At 54.7% G+C, this 22,946-nt stretch overlaps 1 protein-coding gene across 1 annotated transcript; it reads right to left on the minus strand.

Annotated features, from left to right (window-relative positions):
• Positions 1–274: 274 nt before the first annotated feature.
• On the minus strand, positions 275–17,214 carry LOC148821574 (guanylyl cyclase C-like). The gene is made up of 27 exons (XM_088931451.1): positions 17,004–17,214; positions 15,955–16,067; positions 15,651–15,718; positions 14,746–14,958; positions 14,187–14,305; positions 13,673–13,769; positions 13,209–13,323; positions 12,486–12,639; positions 12,078–12,163; positions 11,648–11,756; positions 10,793–10,874; positions 10,441–10,546; positions 9,837–9,899; positions 8,859–8,930; positions 8,537–8,641; positions 8,067–8,153; positions 7,493–7,625; positions 6,961–7,098; positions 5,986–6,077; positions 5,486–5,577; positions 4,378–4,536; positions 3,902–4,094; positions 3,404–3,578; positions 2,531–2,629; positions 1,998–2,092; positions 1,438–1,514; positions 275–1,276 (listed from the first exon to the last, which is right to left on the minus strand). The coding sequence occupies exons 1-27, from the start codon at positions 17,212–17,214 to the stop codon at positions 1,084–1,086; spliced, it is 3,246 nt and encodes a 1,081-aa protein (XP_088787577.1). The 3' UTR covers positions 275–1,083.
• Between the last annotated feature and the right edge of the window lie 5,732 nt (positions 17,215–22,946).

Raw genomic sequence — 22,946 nt, forward strand, 5'->3', positions numbered from 1 at the left:
GCAGCCCCCTGGATCTCTGGGAGAAATCCATAATGAACCCAGGCCTGGGTGGACCTGTTGTTCTCAGAACTTGGAAGGGACCGGTTCTGTGTCCCTTCAGTTTCCCACAGCCAGGCTCCCACAACGTACTCGAATTTCCTTCTCCACTTTTGAATATCATAGATGGGGTGGGGGGGGAAGCTTATTCTTGGAGTGCAGAGTCATTGAATGAACTCTGTTGGCCTTTTGTGAATTAAAAACAAACAAATGTATCACAAAGGCACTGAAATTATTCAGAATAAATCTTTATTTGGAAAATAAAAACAACGTGAATTAAAAGCTACTGCACAAAAAAGGGTTTTCAGACACCACAAAAAAAAACCTGATCTTTAATTATTGAAGTGTTGAAACGTCTTTTGTTATAGTAATTATGAGACAAAAAAGGCCACATAACATTTCTATTTATAAATAATATGAGAATGAGACAGATTATCTACATCCTTGTCATTGTGCTCAAGTTGTGCTAAGTAATAAATATCTTTCTGAAGGTAGGAAAAAAACGACATGCAGTTACAGAGACTAGCCAAAAACAAATTATCCAGATCTCTATAAATATCTGATATTCATACGTAGACTAATCTAATTTTGCATTGCTGCAGGCCTTTAAATATTAGTTATCGCTAGGTATGGATTGAGGATAGAGAGTGTTCATAGGCCGGAGACCAGTATGTTTTTTTCCATAACGGTGGACTGGAGACTCGGTGGGAGTGCAGGAGAGCCCGTTGCTGGTCCTGTCTCAGCGAGAGTGCAGGAGAGTCCGTTGCTGGTCCTGTCTCAGCGAGAGTGCAGGAGAGAGTGTTGCTCAGTGGGAGTGCAGGAGAGTCCGTTGCTGGTCCTGTCTCAGCGGGAGTGCAGGAGAGAGTGTTGCTCAGTGAGAGTGCAGGAGAGTCCATTGCTGGTCCTGTCTCAGTGGGAGTTCAGGAGAACCTTTTGCTCAGAGTGCAGAAGAGAGTGTTGCTCAGCCGGAGTGCAGGAGAGCAAGTTGCTCGGCTGGAGTGGAGGAGAGCAAGTTGCTCAGCAGGAGTGCAGGAGAGCCCAGCAGCTCTACAGGTAGGTGCTGAACTTGTCTGTGACGACCAAGTGCAGGTACTCGAGCGGGAGCTCCCCGGCGCTGCTCTCCTTCTTCCTCAGCCGGGTGGACAACGTCTTCCTCTTCTCTGTCCCTCCCGGGGAGCGCCGCTCCAGGCAGGACACGATCATCTCCGCGAATTCTGCCTGCAGGCGCTGGAAATTCTCACTGCCGAGAGAGATGGGGAGTGTTGCTCAGTGGGAGTGCAGGAGAACCTGTTGCTAAGTAGGAGTGCAGGAGAACCTGTTGCTAAGTGGAGTAAAGGAGAGTCTGTTGCTCAGTGGGAGTGCAGGAGAGCCTCTTGCTCAGTGGGGTGTGCTCATACTCACGCAGTGGGCGCAGTGGGGAGGTTGTAGGCCTGTCCTTTTACTCCAGTCAGCCAGTATGTGACCTCTGTGCCTCGGCCCTGGAACGATACGCGGCACTAGGTGCTCAGTCATGATACAGATAGTGCCGCAAGACTCCGTACGGACACATTTCACTGTGAGGTCAGTTGTGAGGCACAGATAGCTCCAACTTGAGGATGGGATCAGATCTGACAGCCCTTATTTACACCAAACTGTGTGCAAGTCGAAAGTGACTCTTGTACAAGCTGGTACAGTTTTAGAGTTTGATGTCAGACTGCCGTGTCCCAGGCAGTTCTGCGCACCCCTTAGCCAACATCAACGCATTTCCAAAACTAAGCTGTACAACGGAACTGCAAAACAACGCGCACGATACTTTACTATGCTCGTTTACTCTACACAAAAACTGCTAACCGAAATTCCCCGCTATCAGTTTTTGCAATTCCTTAACGGGCCTCTTCCCCGCACTGCGCGAGTGATGCTCGCGCTGATGCAGACTGTGCAGCCCGGCCTCGGTTCCGGCACTGCGGGGCGAAACGGGTTACCTTGAGGTAGGTCTCCCCCCGCCTCTCGAACTCGAACTTGCAGTCGGTCCTCTGCAGGATGCTGACGGTGGGCTGGCTGACGTGGATGCGCAGCGCTGGAGGAGGAGCGGGAGAGAGAGGGGAGTTGTGACGGGGGCGGGGGGGGGCGGTCTCCGGGTTTGCCTGCCGATCTATTGGAGGGCTGTCACCTGGAGCTCGGGGGCAAGCAGGGCTGAGTGTCTTCCACTCGTGGCCCGTTACCAGACACCCTGCCTGCTGCTCCCGTGTGCTCAGTATGTTGTGTGCGTGCTGTAAGCGTGCTGAGTGGGTGTTCGTGATGTGCGGGTGCTGTGTGTGTGTGAGTCTGTGGGCATGTTGTGTGCTCTGTGTAATATACAGTATGAGTGAAAGGGGCAAATTTCTTTGTTGGTGCTATATGCCTCTGTGGGTGTGCTGTGTGTATGCTATATATGTGTGAAGTGGACGTGCTGTGTGCGTGTTACATGTGTGTGCAGTGTGCATGGTGTCATGTGAGCAGTGCACGCTGTTCTTACGCAGCCCTGTGGACTCCATGCGCGATGCCGTGTTCACCGTGTCTCCGAACAGGCAGTACCGTGGCATCTTGATCCCCACCACGCCAGCCGCGCACGGCCCTGTGCCAGGCAGAGGGGCAGAAACAGACAGACAAGGGAGTTAGGGCAACTTCGGCCGTCAGCTAACTGTGGGGGTGGACCCCTGGTGTCCTCAGAGAGCACCCCCCACACTGCACAGACACCCCACAATACCAGTCTTTGTACTGTGGTCTGTCTGGCCACAAAGCATCTGTTAACAGCAGTACTCCTACGCTGTTTCCATCACAGGTACTGCAGCATCACAATACCAACATCTCAGGCATCAGTCTCTGGGTATTCTGTAGAACAGTGACATGTCCACACTATCGCCTGTGTCCATGGTGGTCAGTCTGAGTCAACAAGTGTCCTCTGATGTTCACTGCCAGCATCCAAAAGGTGAATGTTCCTGCAAGCCTCTCCTGTGTGTGCAGCAGGTCTGACCGCACTGCTGTCTGAATAATGTTTGCGCCACCTGCTATCCCAGCAGCTGCCTCTTGGGATACTGTTGCTGGGAGGTTTGGTCTTCTGGGAGTCCTCACGTCGGAAACAAGGAGGGGGCACCTGCTGGCTGCAGTCACTTTAAAAAGATTTCTTACAGAACCAGGAGGACCAGCTCAACATAGAGAGCTGACTTCTGAAAAGCTCTGGTCTCCTGTGTCCATGCAGCAGGGTCCTGTGTGTGTGTGTGTGTGTGTGTGTGTGTGTGTGTGTGTGTGTGTGTGTGTGTCAGTCACCCTGTGTCCATGCAGCAGGGTCCTGTGTGCGTGTGTGTGTGTCCAGGCGACAGTGAATTCCCGGTATTCCCTGGTGCCGTACCGGAGTGCACGCCGATCCGGATCCACACAGGCAGTCCTGGCAGGTGCCGCAGCTGGAAGGTGCCCATGAAGGCCAGGATGTCCAGCGCCATGCGGCAGATGTCCACAGCGTGGCGGTTGCCATTGCGCCGCGGCAGGCCGGATGCCACCATGTAGGCGTCACCGATCGTCTCCACCTGGAACACAGACCGCGGCAGGGGTCAGGGGTCAGGGGTCAGGTCATTGCTTCCTTTCCAGCTGGGCAAACAGGTAAACTGATGCACAAGCAAAGAAGGAAACGGCTGAGGAAGCAGCAGGATAAAGACCAGGATGAAACAAAGCAGGTCAGTCTGTATGGAGCTTCAGTCTCTTGTAGATTCTTAAATACATCAGCCTCCACGTGTTCTTCTAGCACTGATGAACTGTAACTAAAAGACAAATGACCTCATTCTAATACAATCACAATGACCGCTGAGTACCCCACTAGCGTGTATCACTTCTACTCTGTAATGGGTCATGCCTTGTAGACATCGTGGTGGTCCAGGATGCGGTCGAAGTTCTTATAGATGTCGTTCAGCATGTCCACCACCTCCATGGGGGTGCTGTACTGGCACAGCGTGGTGAAGCCCACGATGTCGCTGAAGTACACTGTCACCTCCTCGAACAGCTCTGGCTCCACACGCCCCGTCTCCTTCAGAGAGCGCACCACCGGCCTGGAGCAGAGAGAAGGGGGCCATACTGTTATATACTCTCACGTCCTACACTGTATATACTGATATACACTCTCACTGTCCGTCCCTACGCCGCATATACTGATGAACACTCTCACTGTCCGTCCCTACGCCGCATATACTCTTACACCATCACTACAGGTGCTGTACTCGGTATGTATGTACTGTACTCTGACACCCTCACTATGCTGTATTCTCTATGCACGTACAGAGGGTGTAGGACACTGTCCTGCGCATGTCCTATTAAGCGCGGGCGGGCGCTCACCCGGGCAGCAGCATGAAGTTCAGCCGGTCGGCGCGGTCCCGCTCGGCCTTGTACAGGGCCGTCCGCTCCTCCACCAGGTGCTCCAGGTTGCGGGAGTACATCTGCAGCCGCCGGATCAGGTTGTCCATGTAGCTCTCGTTGGCCTGGTTGTGCAGGTTGCTGCGGGGTCCCGGGACGCAGGGAGACAAGCGGGAGACGAGCCTCAGCGTACGGCACGCAGAACCTTACTGGCAGAACGTGGGCTTGAACCAGCCTAAGACTTCCTGTGCACATGGTGGGCCAGTAGATGGAGCTGCAGTTGCAGCTGAGCTGCCACTAGAGGCCACCAAAGTCCCTCTAATGATTGTAAATAGACACAGCGGGTAACCACTTTTCAAAATGCCCAGTCTCACATGGGTGTTATGAGAGGCTTTGTTTGGTATATTCAGGGAGTGCGTGTATAAAGGGATGGGATTCCAGGAGTATTGTCTCATGTAGAGCCTGAACAAAGCCAGCAGTGAAGCTTCCCCCACTTGCGCTGATGCCTGTAATGGAGTCTTTACTGGTCCACATCCCTGGGTCTGCTTTGCCAAGGGCTGCATAGTTCACAGAGTGGGATTTAACGTGTACCGTCCTGCAGAGCAGTCCTTACAGAAGGGAAGGCTGCTGCAGTGTACAGGATCTGTGCGGGTAAGCAGCTCTCAGTGGGGAGGAGAGCAGAGTGATGAAGCCAGTTCAGAGAGGGGGGGGTCATTAGGAGGCCATGATGGGTAAAGGCCAGGAAGAAATTTGGCCAGGACACTGGGGGTAACATCCCTACTCTTTTCGAGAAATGCCTTGGGATTTTTAATGACCACAAAGAGTCAGGCACCTTTTTTACAATACAGTGTCCCCATCAGGTACGGCACAGGAAGCCAGAGAGTAAGGTCAAGGCCTGTGCGAGTATGGCGCAAGAGTGGACATGCCCCAGGATGTTCTTTCATAATGGCAGAGCTATAGCATAAGCAGGGCGTTGTGGGAAGAGACGAGGTGTTCAAGCTCCCAAGGCCTGTAGCTTCCCACAGGGAAGGGCGTCCGCCTTGTGACGGACGGAAAATGAAATGAGCGAGGACCCGAAGGGAGAACTCACCTGAAGATCTTGCCCAGGGAGCTCTCGATCTTCTTGAAGTCCGGCCTCTTCTCCGGGTCCTCGTCCCAGCAGCTCTTCACCAGCACGTACACCTGACGGCGCACACAGCAACAAACCCCAGATCAGGCGCGCCTCCCGTCCAGCAGGTGTCACTGTCTCTGTGTGCGGGGGGGCTCGTGGTCACAGCAACAAACCCCAGGTCAGGCGCGCCTCCCGTCCAGCAGGTGTCACTGTCTCTGTGTCCGGGGTGGTATGTGAATGTGCTTCTCGAGCAGTGCACCTTCACTCAGAAACACGGTTCGGGGGTCACGGGGTCTCTTCATTGTCTCCCCACCCTCCTCCCTGAGCTCCTAATTTTATACCTAGACTCATTATTCCGGGAGATGAGCCGTTTCCGAGATCTGAGGCAGGGGACTGTGGGAAGAGCCCAGGCGGACGATGGCCTTCGGTGACCAGGACAGGGAGGATCTGATCTAAAACACCGGGAGCACGGCACTGACCTCCAGCTCCTTCTCCCCCGCCGTCTCAAAATTCAGGTCAGGTCTGAACACGCAGGACGGGGCGATCGGGTACTGAACCCTGTGCAGCTTCTCTAGTCAGGGAGAGAAAGACGCCTCGTTAGTGACTGTAATGGACACCAGCTTATGATGACTGAATCTGCAAGGTTCCCCGTGTCCCTGAATAGAGGGTAGTGTGGTGGTGCCAAGGGACAGTACAGAGGGTACTGAGGCAGAGCTATAAGGTATACAGTAGTATTAAGAGGATTGTGGAAATGCTATAGGGCAGCAAAACAACACTGTGGCAACGCTTTCAGTATAGACTAATGGCATTATGGTCATGTTAAAGAGTAACAAGGAGGATATCACACCAATGCTACAGATTAGCAGGTATTGTGGCAGTGATATAGGATAGAGGGAGCATTGTGGCAGTGGTACAGGACAGGAGGGCATTGTGGCAGTGCTATAGGACAGGAGGGCAATATGGCAGTTGTACAGGATAGAGGGAGCATTGTGGCAGTGGTACAGGACAGGAGGGCATTGTGGCAGTGCTATAGGACAGGAGGGCAATATGGCAGTTGTACAGGATAGAGAGAGCATTGTGGCAGTGCTATAGGACAGGAGGGCATTGTGGCAGTGGTACAGGACAGGAGGGCATTGTGGCAGTGCTATAGGACAGGAGGGCATTGTGGCAGTGGTACAGGACAGGAGGGCATTGTGGCAGTGCTATAGGACAGGAGGGCAATATGGCAGTTGTACAGGATAGAGAGAGCATTGTGGCAGTGGTATAGGACAGGAGGGCATTGTGGCAGTGGTACAGGACAGGAGGGCAATATGGCAGTTGTACAGGATAGAGAGAGCATTGTGGCAGTGGTACAGGACAGGAGGGCATTGTGGCAGTGGTATAGGATAGAGAGAGCATTGTGGCAGTGGTACAGGACAGGAGGGCGTTGTGGGAGGGCTGAGGCTCTGCTGTACCTGCCCGGTCAGAGCAGGCCTCGGTGTAGAAGGTGGCCTTCCTCAGGATAATCTCCTGGGAGATGATGGCGAAGCTGTAGACGTCGCCCTTCTGCGAGATGCCCTCCTTGCGCAGGTGCTCCGGGGCGGTCCACAGGTCTGGCACACAGGGGCAGGAGGGGTATTTATTACTGTGGCGCCAGGGGCCCTGGAAGAGCTAACCACCAGGCCAGGGAGATGCAGACATTCTGCTGTCAAGAGCTGTACGGGCAGAGCCAGGCTTTCCAGGAAATTTAGGACAATCAGTTTTATAATAATCCTTACACTTATATAGCGCCTTTCTGGACACTCCACTCAAAGTGCTGTACAGATAATGGGGACTCCCCTCCACCACCACCTGGATGATGCACCAATTAGCTGCTGGTTTTATCACCTGCAACTTCAGAACCAGGCTGGTGCAGATTAAAGTGGCCATTCCCGGCTCAGAGACCCGAGGTCAGAGGAGATGGAGCCCGGAGCAGACGAGGGGAGAGAGAGAGGATGACAGTCCTACCTTTGCCAGGGCTCAGGATGGTGTTGCAGCCGAAGTCGGTGATCTTGACCACCATGCGGTTGTCCACCACGCAGTTGGTGGACTTGAGGCGGCCGTGGACCTCGATGTTGTTGGAGTGCAGGTAGGACATGCCCTGGGCAGTCAAGCACACACACAGAGATAAGCCTTGCAGTGCTGCCTGCTGATGTCCAAGCTCTTCCTGTACAGCCCAGCACACTCGGCACACCACCACACATGAGCAAGCACAAATACCCAGACACGCCAACACACTGGTGCACATAGACACACCCCGAGTGCATACAGACACGCCAACGCACTGGTGCACATAGACACGCCCCAGGTGCATACAGACACGCCAACACACTGGTGCACAAAGACACGCCCCGGGTGCATACAGACACGCCAACACACTGGTGCACAAAGACACGCCCCGGGTGCATACAGACACGCCAACACACTGGTGCACAAAGACACGCCCTGAGTGCATACAGACACGCCCCGGGTGCATATAGACACGCCAACACGCTCGTGCACATAGACACGCCCCGAGTGGCGTGACTTCAAGCCAGCTGACCTTGGCGATGTCGTACATCACTGAGATCTTGAACTCCCAGTCCATGAAGGTCCCCTCTGGGTAGGAGATCTTGTCGTTGAGGACATACTGCAGGGAGCACACACAACAGAGACGTCAGTGAGAGCGTGATTAAGCATAGAACCTGACTACCTAGGGGCTCATCCTGGACTGGGACCCTGGCTGGGAACTCCAGGCTGTAGGGGCTCATCCTGGACTGGGACCCTGGCTGTGATCTCCAGGCTGTAGGGGCTCATCCTGGACTGGGACCCTGGCTGTGATCTCCAGGCTGTAGGGGCTCATCCTGGACTGGGACCCTGGCTGTGATCTTCGGGCTGTAGGGGCTCATCCTGGACTGGGACCCTGGCTGTGATCTTCGGGCTGTAGGGGCTCATCCTGGACTGGGACCCTGGCTGTGATCTCCAGGCTGTAGGAGTCTACAGTGTGCAGTTCTAGTCATAGAGCGGTCTTACCCTGAGTGATCCTCTGTCACAGAACTCGAAGACCCCGAAGACCCCATGCTCGAACTTCACCGTCCCGTAGAACTTGGTCAGGTTGTAGTAGTCAATCCGCAAGAGCTGCAGATGCAGGAAACATACGGGCCTGAGAACAGCCTCTGGAAACTGAGCAACAGCTGGTCCAGTCTTTTCACTAACTGCATTACCTCGTCGCCTAAAAGCACAAACTACCGGACTACGTGGCATCACTACCAGCTGCAACGCACACAGGCCGCCAGCAGGTGGCGATCAAACAGCACTGCACAACATGGGCACAGGTACCAGCACCGGGCTTTACCATGTTCAGCTCGATCCTCTGCTGCTCCGTGAAACAGCCGTCCGAGTGCTTCAGCTCCTTCAGAATCACCACCTGCAACAGCAACAGCGCACCGACGCATCAGCCCAGAGGGACAGGCGCGCAACCGAGGCCGCCTGCCCGCCGCGCGAGTCAACTCTACGGCTGGGCCCCACGCCTGTCGGACGCACAGCTCTCCCGGCTCCCAAGAGCCCGGGGCCCAGAAGCAACTGAAACCAGGGAAACCAGGAATAGTTCTCCTTGGGCCACCTGCTGCAGATGCAGGCTTCTAGTGAGCCACAGGGAGCTCAGCTCAGTGGCCTCCACAAGGCGATGAGGACAGACCGGGAGACCACAGCCTAGAGTACTGTGCCAGTCCATCAATCAATGGCTCACCCAGAGCAGAGACCAGTATGCCAGGGTAATCAGGGCACTGGATTACGAAGGGCCCGGGGGCTCGACCCGGAGTCTCTGGGTCCTGTATCCAATACCTTGTCTGAGACAACTACTGGACTGATTTCGTGGGCCGGAGGTACTGTTCCCGCCGATGGTGTGGCCGTTGGGATTCGCCCTGCAGGGGCTGACGAGTAATGCTGCTAGTCTTGCTTGCGGCGGTGTGGAGCCCTGCAGTCCAGGAGCTGCAGGTTCAAAGCCCCGGCTGTGCCACTAGTCGGCGGCGACTGGGATTCTCTAAGCCATGGAGCCCCAGCGTAGACTGGGCTGGCCTTGGCCAAGGTGTTGACAACCCGGCGACCAACGGCGCCCCCTTGTGGCCTCTCTGGCTCCTGCGGGCCCGCCGTGACGCGGGTGCGAGAGCCCCGCCTCTGGGGAGGCACTGTGAAGCGCCGGGGTCTTGGAGGAATGAGCGCGCAGAGTGGCGATGTGACACAGCCACTGAGCGATTCCGGCCTCGAGAAGGGGAACATCGGGAAGGAGGTGGAGTCGGAGTGCTGACGGGCCGGGCCGGGAACCGAGTCTTGCCTTCTTGTCGTAGCGTCCCCGGCGGAGCCGCTCGGTGCTGTCCTTCCTCTTGTCTTCATCGATCTGCGGAGGGGGAGAGGGGTATGTCAGAGCGGCACAATCTGCACAATCTGCACAGTGAGCGTCGCGCATTCTCTTGGGTCACACTGGCAGCAGGGGGCGCCACCTCTGGTGGGGGACCAGAGAGGGGACGTCGGGACTCTGCAGCCCTGCCCCAGCGTCAGTCGAGCGGGTCATTTGCTAAATCAGATCACTTAGAGACCGAACGGGTCCACGAAAATCCTTCAGTGCCCTTACTGGACAAATCGTTTGCTTAATTGATCCCAGTCATTAGAACAGCTGATCTCGGGGGTCACCTAGAAGGTGTACAGACCTGGGGCTCCCCAGGACCAGAGAGGGAACAGTGGAAGACATCAGGAAAAATCCTACACATATAAAATCTGGGAAATAATTAGCTTAAATTGTTTAATTGACTATCCCATCTGGAACAAAACCCAGGAGACACAAGGCTGCCAGGAACTGGGTTTGAGACCTCTGAAGCAGATGAAGCCTGGCCGATCTTGTCGTCTGCACTCCTGACGCCACTGTGATACCTATCGCTCACCTTCAGGGAGATGAGGCTGTGTTCCCGGGAGTCCAGCGGGCTGATCTGGTCCGCCGGGATGTGGGACCACTTCTTATTCTGGAGGTACCTCTCCTTCCGATACTGCCTGCAGGCCAGTCATAATGTGAGACTCCCCCCACCACCACCACACATGGCATTGGTATGTCCCATACCCCCCCCACCACCCACAGTTTGGTATGTCCCATTGCCCCACCACCACCCACAGTTTGGTATTCTCCAAAACACCAATCACATTCTTTGACACAGTGGACAGTCTCAGCCCCATTTAAAAGCTTGTGTTGAAAGAAATGGACCACATTCAAATTAATTATAGATGCCCAGGTGTGCTCACCTAACCACAATGATTGCGATCACTGCCACAAGGACTACAATGACAGCCAGGGCGATGACAGTTGCGTTTTCAGTGAAGTTTCCTAAAGCAGGGGACACAATGTGCTGTCAGACAGCACTACACACACACAGAGCACAGTCTACAGTCAGACAGCACTACACACACCACAGAGCACAGTCTACAGTCAGACATCACTACACACACACAGAGCAGTCTGCAGTCAGACAGCACTACACACACACAGAGCAGTCTGCAGTCAGACAGCACTACACACACCACAGAGCACAGTCTACAGTCAGACAGCACTACACACACACAGAGCACAGTCTACAGTCAGACAGCACTACACACACAGAGAGAGCACAGTCTGCAGTCAGACAGCACTACACACACACAGAGCACAGTCTACAGTCAGACAGCACTACACACACACAGAGCACAGTCTAGTCAGACAGCACTACACACACCACAGAGCACAGTCTACAGTCAGACAGCACTACACACACACAGAGCACAGTCTGCAGTCAGACAGCACTACACACACACAGAGCACAGTCTACAGTCAGACAGCACTACACACACCACAGAGCACAGTCTACAGTCAGACAGCACTACACACACCACAGAGCACAGTCTACAGTCAGACAGCACTACACACACACAGAGCAGTCTGCAGTCAGACAGCACTACACACACACAGAGCACAGTCTACAGTCAGACAGCACTACACACACACAGAGCACAGTCTGCAGTCATACAGCACTACACACACAGAGCACAGGTATACAGTGGAGTGAGACATTGAGTTGCAGGGTGGAGTGAGACCGTGTGCTCCAGGGTGCAGTGAGACCCTACCTCGGCGGGGCTTGTCCTCAGGCAGCCTGTTGGCCCAGATGAAGCTGGGGTTGCTGTCGAGGATGAAGGTGTCATTTGTGGCCGTGTTGAAGCGGAACAGGGGTTTGTACTGCAGACAGAAGAGAGGAGAGTCAGCTCCTCGCAGCCACATGCAAACACACACATATAGTGTACACTACACAAACTGTCTCACACACACATACACACGTGCACATACTCTCTCACACACACACTCAAGTACACATAATCTCACACACATACACATGTGCACACATTTACATTCTCTCACACACACACACCTGCAGACTTACAAACACAAGTACACGCACTCTCACACACATCTTTACCCTCCGCAGATGTTTTGTGAAATGGCACCCCCTGCTGGGAGCACATCCAGTCGCTCCGGCCTCGTTCTTACCCCGCGCCTCACCTGGTTGTCCAGGGTGGAGATGTACATCACCGTGAAGTTCACGTCTCTGTCCCCGAACTCGTCCAGCTCGATGCGGCCACCCGCACCTGCACACAGACGAGCACGTTCACAAAAACACACTGCAGGAGACACTTCGATAGAAAACAGGACGTGCCTCTTTGCACAAAGTGTGGTGGGTGTCTGGAACAATACATTCCCTGGAATTCTACAGAAATCCTTGGATCAATAAGCTACTAGCAGCCCATGGAGGGAGCTGAGACCCATGGACTGCTCTTGTCTGGAACCTCTCTTACAGTCTCACGTTACTGAGCCCCCGTCACCTTTCACAATCAGCACAGGACTCACGAGCTCCCAACTCTCATTGATCATTATTGTTATCTGACATAAATGAGAGATGACTCATCGTGCCATAGAAGGAGATGTTCCTGAACATGTTCGTGAACTCTCCCGGCTTCGTCTCTCCTCTCCTCTTCCTCTCCTCGCCCTGCTTCAGGATATCCCTCAGCACCTGGCCGAACAGCAGCACGCCTTCAAAGTACCCCATCACAAAGTCATTGTGGAGCTGGACGCCACAGAGAGAGGTGAGAGGAGAGAGAGGAGAGAGGAGAGGACACAGGAGAGAGAGATTGAGAGAGAGAGAGGAGAAGGCAGAGATGGAGACAGGACAGAGGTCAACGGGGGAGAGAGAGAGAGAGAGAAGAGAAGATGTGGTGTGAAAGAGAGGGAGAAGGGGAGGGAGAGAGGGAGATCATTATCATTTGTCACCCATTATCATTATCATATTATCTATTTGCCCTGGGTGAGAGTAGATATTATATAGATAATGTTCCATCATGAGGTTCCCAGCCCACTGTAGAAGAGCTGACAAACACACACTCACACCAGGGCCAATAAACCTACCAGTAGGTCTCTGAGCTGTGGGGGGGCACCGACGTGAGCATGGGGAGGAACATGCAGACTCCACCCAGACAGCACCCCAGGTCCAGAATTGAACCCAAAGGCCCCAGCGCAGTGAGGCGGCAATGCTGACCCCTGCGATCGCACTTTTCTCCACTCAAAACCCCGCTCATAGTCTTGCTCTGTGGCCGCCCAGTGTTACACCCCAGAATTAGAGTCAGGGGGCGCTCTTACTGTAGTGGCGGGGAGCCCGGCGATGGAGGTGTGGTTGTAGGTGGCGGGCGGCATGGTGAGCACCAGCACGTTCCTCATGGTGGTGTTGGCGGTGGCGTTGGTGTAGTACACATGGCTGCAGGGTAAGAGACACACAGACAGCCTGCTCACAACCCTGCCTCCTGGGGCCTTGTGATTGGACATGGCACTCATTAATATTCATACCCATAAGCCACTGCAAGAGACGCACTTATCTTCCTATCCTGTCTGCTCTTCCTTCTAATAATGTATGTAACCATCTTAACGAATTACAGATTGCAGCAGCCACTGTGCCACTCTGCATGACCGTCTCTCTCACTGCTGAGATGGGGCGCGCTCTGCAGCGTGCTGGGTGGTGTGTATCACCCCGACCTCCACGGGACCCAGGACGGGCTCTAGGGCGATCCTGGCACTAGCAGTGGAAACTAGAGAGGCCAGCGACTGACTTGAAGACATCCACCAGGAGGAAGACGGTGTCCGGATCCACCTTCTGCCCCCCAATCAGCTCCTCCAGTTCCTCGGGGGTCCCGCATAAGATGATCACTGAAGGAAGAAGGAGGAGGAAACGTCATACGATAACGGAAAAAAGCGCTCTCAATTTCTGAAATCATTTCCAAGAGGCAGGTGAGCCCAACAGTCGCTCCGTTTTAATACTGGGGTGCAGTGAGGTGGGAATCCCCCCTGGACCAGGTTCCAGCCCCACACAGTGCTCCACCTCACACACAAGGAGGGTGATTCTAGAGGCTGGGTCACCTGGACAGCATGTGTAGGGGCTGTAGGGAGAAGTTAAAACGCCTGAAGAAAAGGACAGTTATGCCGTCCGGCTGAACTGCGGTAAGATTTGCATAGAAACAAACAGGCGATCGAAGGGCGCAGATAATACAACCCTCAAGCCGCAGATAATAAAGCCGTAAACAGTGATGTGACCGAGGACAGGAACGTGAGTGGGGAGACGCTTACAGTTGCTGGTTCTGTTTTTGGCCTGGAGGATGTCGTGCAGGTCCCTCACCGTGCGGACGACCACGCGGTTGATGGTCTGGGAGAAGTGGGCGGAACCGGCCTCCAGCGCATTCATATACCTGCAGAGAGAGGGGAGGGGTGGGGTCAGATGGAGGGGGTGGGCGGGGTCAGGGGGAGCGCGTGGGTGGAGTCAGGTAGGGGGTGGGCGGGGTCAGAGGGAGGGTGTGGGTGGAGTCAGGTAGGGGAGGGTGTGGGTGGAGTCAGGTAGGAGAGGGGCAGGGGGAGAGGGGAGGCGAAAAGAGAGTGACGTGCTTGTAATTGGTGGTGACAGACCAGACACGGCACCACCCCTCTGACAGCAGCACACTCAGCTCTTCCTCAACACCAGGGCGTTCTGCCCCCGGACTGCTGGGCAGGTCACAGCCCCCTAACTTGCCCAGAAATTCCCAGAAAGGAGGGACAGGAGGAGAAGGGGGAGAGGTGGGGAGACCAGGGGAGACCATGACCAGGGAGAGGCAGTGACGAGGCAGAGGAGGAGATGAGGGAGAGGAGCCCTCACCAGAAGCAGTCCTCCGAGTTCTCCGGCTTCTTGTAGATGTAGGTGGTGGTCCAGTGGGGCTTCAGCCCGTCCAGCTGCAGGTTCCAGAAGGAGACGAAGAAGTCGGACAGCTTGCGTGCGGGCGGCAGCATGCGGGTCAGGTTGGCCTTGTAGTCGCAGGACAACCCGAAGCTGCCGGCCGAGATGATGGGCAGCCCCAGCACCGTTTCCAGGCTACCGGGACACAACACACAACAGCAGCGGTTTCTCCTCTTGAGAAGAAGCAAGAGAGCTCAGCCAGGACGTTCGGGTCGTCTTACAACTTGGTGTGACACTATGGCCCAGGGTCAGGTCACCTGGCGACCCCACCTGAGCAACACAGTGGCCATTCTGCACCAGCAGCCCCACTTGGGAGACACACAGTGATCATTCTGCACCAGCAGCCCCACCTGGGAGACACACAGTGATCATTCTGCACCAGCAGCCCCACCTGGGAGATACACAGTGGTCATTCTGCCCCACCTGGGAGACACACAGTGGTCATTCTGCACCGGCAAATCACCTGTTGAGTTAAGGGCCAACTTTAGGGATCCCAGATTGGACACCAGGTTTTAACACTCCTATTCCTACAAACAACACTCTGGGATGTTGAATGAGTAACTAGTCGGGACAGCGCCCCCTACAGCACAGTGTCTCCGGTGTTACCACACTTCAGAGTAAGGAGTGCCACCACCTGGTTCAGCAGCACCACACACAGCAGAGACCTGGTTTTCCCTGACGGTGCTGACCGGGCCCGGTCCTGCTCGGCCACCCAGATCTGTCACAAGGTGGTGACGAGGTCCGCTGCCGAGCGTGAGGGACAGGAGGAAGAGAGTGGATGGGAGGAGGGGAGACGGGAGGAAGAGGAAGAGGAATCGGATGCTCACTTCACCATCTGGAAGGTGGCGTAGGTGCAGAACGGCCCCAGCACAGCACAGCCCAGCTCGTTTGTGTTCTGGCAAAGAGAGGCGCACAGTTACCCCACCACAGAGTCTGAACCCCAACAGAGTGACACAGGTACCCCACAAGAGAGTCTGAACCCCATCAGAATCACACAGTTACCCCGACACAGAGCCTGAACCCCAACAGAGTGACACAGGTACCCCACAAGAGAGTCTGAACCCCATCAGAATCACACAGTTACCCCGACACAGCGCCTGAACCCCTGGAATCACACAGTCACCTACTTACTCTGAGGTCCTTGAGGATCTGCACCCCCTCACAGCCGGTGCTGTGACAGCCCTTGTTCACGTACAGGTCGGTGTTGAACCCACGGAAGGTGGCGTTCATGGTCATATTCACACCTGCTCACACACAGACAGACGGACTGAAGCACCTGGGGCTTAACACAGGGGTTTCAAATTCATAACAACAGTCGTTCTACTGTACTGGGACTGTAGCCCCTACTGTAACAGACTGCTCTACTGTACTGGGACTGTAGCCCCTACTGTAACAGACTGTCCTACTGTACTGGGACTGTAGCCCCTATTGTAACAGGACTGTTGTACTGTACTGGGACTGTAGCTCCTATTGTAACAGGACTGTCCTACGGTACTGGGACTGTAGCTCCTACTGTAACAGACTGTCCTACTGTACTGGGACTGTAGATCCTATTGTATTGGGACTGGAGCTCCTATTGTAACAGACTGTCCTATTGGACTGGGACTGTAGCTCCTATTGTACTGGGACTGGAGCTCCTATTGTAACAGGACTGTCCTACGGTACTGGGACTGTAGCCCCTATTGTAACAGGACTGTCCTACTGTACTGGGACTGTAGATCCTATTGTACTGGGACTGGAGCTCCTATTGTAACAGACTGTCCTATTGGACTGGGACTGTAGCTCCTATTGTACTGGGACTGGAGCTCCTATTGTAACAGGACTGTCCTACTGTACTGGGACTGTAGCCCCCAGTGTAACAGGACTGTCCTACTGTACTGGGACTGTAGCTCCTATTGTAACAGACTGTTCTACTGTACTGGGACTGTAGCTCCTATTGTAACAGGACTGTTCTACTGGGCTGGGACTGTAGTCCCCAGTGTAACAGACTGTTCTACTGGACTGGGACTGTAGCTCCTATTGTAACAGGACTGTTGTACTGTACTGGGACTGTAGCTCCCAGTGTAACAGACTGGTCTACTGCACTGGGACTGTAGCTCCCAGTGTAACAGGACTCTTCTACTGTACTGGGACTGTAGCCCCCAGTGTAACGGCTGGGGTGATGTAGACGCCGAAGTTACCTTCCTGCATGTTGATTTCCGAGACGTACTCCAGGGCCGCTTCCACGGCGGGCTTCACGAGGCTGAGGCGCCAGGGCGACTCCGTGTCGTTGAGCAGGATGACGTTGAGCACGTGCGGCTGGAAGAGGCAGGCGTCGGCCCCGGGGCGCAGCGCGAGGCCGGCCAGCGCGACGACCGCCAGCGCGCCCAGCGCCCACGCGGCCGCCGGCATGGCCGCGGCGGCGGCGGCGGCGGCGGCGACCCTCGCGCCCGTTCCCGCCCGTTCGCGCAGACGAGGCGAAGCGGCGCCGGCCGCCCTCTCTACTACCGGGGAGAAATCGTCCGTTTCTGAGGCCCAAAAAGTTTCGTTTCGCGGTGGATGTGGATTAAATAAACCGCGCAGGTGAAGCCACACACACCTACATTCCCCCTCGTCAAGATGAGAAAACGACCTCTGCGCTGCGTAAATGAGGTCCGTCACTGGCACTTTATCGACACTTCCCCTTTCAGAAAGAGAAATACAACCTTAGATACGGTATAAAAATAGTTCAGGCTGTGACAGCGTCATTATTATATGTGGCAGTTAATCATTTTTATATAATAGGAAAAAAAACCCTCCGTGCGCGTTGTTCTTTTTTTTTTGTACATCCGAAAGTGATCCGTAAAACGTAGCTTTGCCGTTTTTAATCTCCAGTTCTTTTTTTTTACTTTAGGACGTGAATTAAACGCGTTTTCCGTCCAAATCCTGCTTTCCCAGGCTCCTTCTGCGTGTTGGGCGTTCCGCTTCCCCAAGAACAATTAAAAACAAACTGTAGGTCAGGATCAAGAAATTGTTTTAAAAATAAAAAGGTCAGAGGAATAATTAAACCAGAGAAAGTTACCGTCTGCTCCCTTCACCCGTGAGATGTGAAGAGATGACAAAACGTAGCTTTCCACGGTCTCTCGTCCCACTGCTCAAGTTAAAAATAATAAAAATAAAGAAGTCAATGGCGAAAATAAGACTCCACGCAGATGAGCGTAGGCCTGAACGGGCGAGGTTCGGACTGCTGTGACCTCGCTGTGTTCGATAAAACACCACGACTCTTAGAACCGATAAATAAATAATAATCTGTACAGAAACTGAACGACGGCAAATGAGAGGAGTGTAAGAGAGAGGGAGGGTTTCGGTTAAAGCGTCCCTTCTGCCCCGTTTGTCACTTTGAGTGCCGGGTCGACCTGCTCGCTCCCTCTCTCTGGGTTAATCAGTAACGGTGTCCTGGGAAGAGGAATGAACCGCACACACACACTGACACAAAAGTTAAAAAGACAGGTGGGTTTTTATGGCACACACAAAGAGAAAGACACACGCACAAACGTTGCAGAGATGCATAGACACACTACAGAGATACAAACACAGACGCACACATTACAGAGACACAAACATCATAGAGACACAGACACGTCTTGCAGAGACTAAGAGAAACATATTACAGGGAACCAAACACACAGACACACATTACAGAGAACCAAGCACACTCGGTCACGCACTGTCACACACGTTAATCGACCCATCAGGCCACTCTCTTGCAAAGCCCCTGTATCTGGGAAACAAGTGCAAGTCAAGTTCAAGTTTATTGTCATTATACTCATACACAGGTCTATGGTATAAAGAAATGCTATTTAGCTAGCTCTCAGAAGGTTAGCAGTACAACAAAAAAACAACAATACAATTGTATAAGAAAAGAGAGACAGAGACAACAGGTAATGTGCAAAACAACATCAGGTAACAGGTAAAAATGTGCAAAACAACAACAGTTGTGCAAAATCATACATCGACACAATGAAATAGAGGATACAAAATAATGGGGAGTGAATGTCTTGCCACGTGAGGTAGATTTCAGTGTGCGTTGGAGTTTTGATCAGAAGAGAGAAGGCACCGTAAGGGTTCACTGTAATAGCTCACAGCACTTCTTATCTGTCTGCCCCATTCCCCCTCTGGGGGCACCAGGAGGGTTTGCGGGGTACAGATCTGGGGACAGTCTGACCGGGCCGATCCGGTCCCTGCTCTCCTCCTGCGTCACGCAGTGGGACAGCACAGCCTTGAGCTGTCACAGAGATGGAAGGAGAAGGAAGTGTGTGTGTGTGTACGTGTGTGTGCACAGAGGGGGGTAGCAGTTAGCAGATGGAGCAGCAGAGCAGCGGGTGCAAAGGTTGCTGGGCCCTGTCAGATAAATATCCCCTGCATTCCAGATAAACTGGAAGGCTGTAATAAAAGCCAGCTGATTGCTCTGTGGAACAGGGGTAGTGAAGATGGGGGGGGTAAGGGGTGAGAAAAGTCATGAAACTGCTTATTCTGTCCATGACTGCAGGCTCTCTGTGCTGCGCTGCACATCGGAGGCGCTGTGTGGACCCAGACTCGGGGGGTCGCGTGAGAGATGAGTTGAGTTGGGATGGGAATCGTTGCTCTCCAACGGCCCCTCTCCACCTTCCTCGCCCCCACCTCCAGACCACCCGCCCCCTCAGTCTCTGGGGACTCGCTTACAGGACAGCAGGACAGCCCCCTTGGACAGCCAGCGGCGCGGAGTGACCGGAGATCAGGAGATCAGGAGCAGAGCTGTCTGCTCTTCCCCCTCAGCCCATGCGCGTGGTGCGGCCTGGCCTGACTGGGCCTCAGAGGCTCAGCGGGGGGCTCGCTGAGAGGGGAGACCCCCCCTCCCCCTCAGGGGAAAACCTGGTGGCTGCTGTAAGCACCACGGGTGGACCAGTAGGGGGCGCTCTCCCCTCCGAGCCAGAGTTTTAAAAGGCCGACGCCCAGGCGCTGCCAAAAAGAGCGAGACGTTACTCTCCAGTCCTGATTGACCGCTCGAGTCCGGACGATCTGTCACCCCGAGCGAGCCCCCCCCCCCCCAGAGCGCTGACCGACCGGGAGCTCTGCTCCGCGACTCTCTCCCCGCCAGCTGGAGTAGGCAAACACGAGCGGGCGAGGAGCGTTTATGGCCGGCCAGGTGGTGCCTGCTGGTTCCATCTCTGGGCCATAAAGCCTTTAGCGCTGAGCTGGAAATAACCGCCAGGCCCGGCGGCAGGAAGCGTCGGCGCAGTCAGGCGGTCGCCATGGTGAACGAGCCCCCTCGCTTGGGGAGGGACAAGCATCGGTCTCGGTTATCTCTATACTGAGCAGCGCAGACCAGACGCTCTGGCCCGGCATGATGACCTCCTGACACCTGCGGCTGTGGTGTCCGAGGTGTCTTGTGCTGTAGTGAAGGACGATGGGGGCCACTGGGGTTTCCAAGGGCAGAGCTGACACATCCAGCTCTGTCACCCTGCAGCTCCGCAGGTGTGAGCCTGGCCAGTGCCTGGAGGGGAGACTCCTGGGATCAACTGAGGCTGCTGCTGGGAGAGGTGTGAGTGGGGCCAGCAGGGGGCGCTCACCCTGCGGTCTGTGTGGGTCCTGATGTCCCAGTATAGTGACAGGGACACTATACTAACAAGGCACCGTCCTTCTGATGAGACATAAAACCGAGGTCCTGACTCTCTGTGGTTATTAAACATCCCAGGGGGTTTCTCGACAAGAGTAGGGGTGTAACCTCGGTGTCCTGGCCAAATTTGTGCACACACTCACCAGTTCTCCAGGACCAGGACTGGGCAGCCCTGCTGCAGACACACTGACTGACCCCTCCAGGACCAGGACTGGACAGCCCTGCTGCAGACACACAGACCCCTCCAGGACCAGGACTGGACAGCCCTGCTGCAGACACACTGACCCCTCCAGGACCAGGACTGGACAGCCCTGCTTTTAGCTCAATGAGAGCTGATGTGAAATGACAACTGCAGATGCATCAGCCCACCAGGATCAAGAACGGACAGTCCTGCATCGCAGTATCCGGTTACACGTGGAAAGTCGAATCGGCGGCCGCTGATCGCGTTATCGACGGTAAGTGCTCAGGTTTACTCTAGTCCTCGGATGGGACTCTGTTCTTTAGGCTAAAGTGCCCCCTAGTGGAGAAACCTTGAAATACAAGTAACAACTTACAACAACCAAATAGTACGTACAGATACCACTTGCATTGAATTACTGTAACGGCATCGAAACCCATCGAAACTTTGAGAGCCTGCGTGCCGATACTGTTAGCATTACTAAGTGTAATTATTATTAATCACCTAGGTCTTAGATGTTACAGTGGTTGTTGTCGTCAAAGGAACGTCCGAGCTTATCTGGACACTCCACTCACAGTGCTGTACAGGTCATGGGGATCCCCTCTACCACCACCAGTGTGCAGCCCCACCTGGATGATGCTCCAGTCCGCTCCCCACACACCAGCTCTCAGTGGGGAGGAGAGCAGAGTGATGGAGCCAGTTCAGAGAGGGGGGTTATTAGGAGGCCATGACTGGTAAAGGCCAGGGGGAGATTTGGCAAGAACACAGGGGTAACACCCCAACTCTTGTCGAGGAACAACCTGGGATATTTAATGACCACAGAGAGTCAGGACCTCGGTTTTATGTCTCATCAGAAGGACGGTGCCTCTTTACAGTATAGTGTCCCAGTCACTATACTGGGGCATTCAGACCCACACAGACCGCAGGGTGAGCGCCCCCTGCTGGCCCCACTCACACCTCTCCCAGCAGCAGCCTCAGCTGATCCCAGGAGTCTCCCCTCCAGGTACTGGCCAGGCTCACACTGCTGGGCTCCAGTGGGGCTGCCGGCTGGGAGCTGCAGGGTGACAGAGCTGCTGGCTAATGGACTTTATTTTAAATGGCGTCTTTAAAAGTGGCTTCTCAAAGGCTTTCTGAAAACACAGTTACAATTCAGGACTGGAACAGAGCAGGAGAGCAGAGCGATGCCAGCAGCCATATCACCCTGCAACTCACAACTCACAACTGGCAGCCCACTGAAGCTCAGCAGGTGTGAGCCTGGTCAGTACCTGGAGGGGAGACTCCTGGGAAAAACTAAGGTTGCTGCTGGGAGAGGTGTTAGTGGGGCCAGCAGGGGGCGCTCACCCTGCAGTCCATGTGGGTGCTAATGTCCCAGTATAGTGACGGGGACACTATACTGTAAACAGGCGCTGTCCTTTGGATGAGACATAAAACCGAGGTCCTGACTCTCTGTGGAAAATCCCAGGGCGTTTCTCGAAAAGAGTAGGGGTGTAACCCCAGCATCCTGGCCGAATTTCCCATTGGCCCTTACCAATCATGGCCTCCTAATAATCCCCCTCTATGAATTGGCTTCATCACTCTGATCTCCTCCCCACTGAGAGCTGGTGTGTGGGGAGCGTTCTGGCGCACTATGGTTGCCGTCGCATCATCCAGGTGGGGCTGCACATTGGTGGTGGTGGAGGGGATCCCCATTACCTGTAAAGCGCTTTGAGTGGAGTGTCCAGAAAAGTGCTATATAAGTGTAAGCAATCATTATTAATTATTATTATTATGAAAGGAAAGCCCTTGTGCAGAAGGGGGTCTGGAGTCCGGGTTTAAAAGCGCTCGGGGAGGGGGGCTCCCCGATATCCTCAGGGATCAATTCCAGAGCTCTGGGGGCCCAGGCACCTGTCACACACCGCGGAGCACCGGGGGCGGGGGCGGACAGGTTTCGCAAACGGTCTGCTCTGCGTCGCGCATGCCTTGCACCCGAGTGCCCTAAGGCAGTCACCCCAAACAGCAGCGCCACAGCGTTGGGGACCCGAGCGGACGCTGTGCGCGACATAACAACACTTAGCTGCTGCCGTCGAGGGGAAGGTCTGGGCAGCGGCGTGGGGGGAAACCGAGCCGGAGCCGACACGTTTCCCGGCTCGGGCTCGGGCATGGAGGACGAGAAAGCTACCAGCGCGCAAGAGGTCTGACTTCCCCCCCTCCCACCCCCACCAGCGCCTCGCAGTCTCTGGGTGAAAGGTCATCACTCCCTGTTCTGGCTCTGCGGCGGCTACGTGAGTCTCCCCGCGTGTTCCGGGCTGCCCGGCCCCCCTCCCCACGTGACCCCGCCTCCCCGCCTCCCAT

This window comes from Atractosteus spatula, chromosome 13 (genome assembly GCF_055471065.1).
Source record: "Atractosteus spatula isolate fAtrSpa1 chromosome 13, fAtrSpa1.hap1, whole genome shotgun sequence".
NCBI lineage: Eukaryota > Metazoa > Chordata > Actinopteri > Semionotiformes > Lepisosteidae > Atractosteus > Atractosteus spatula.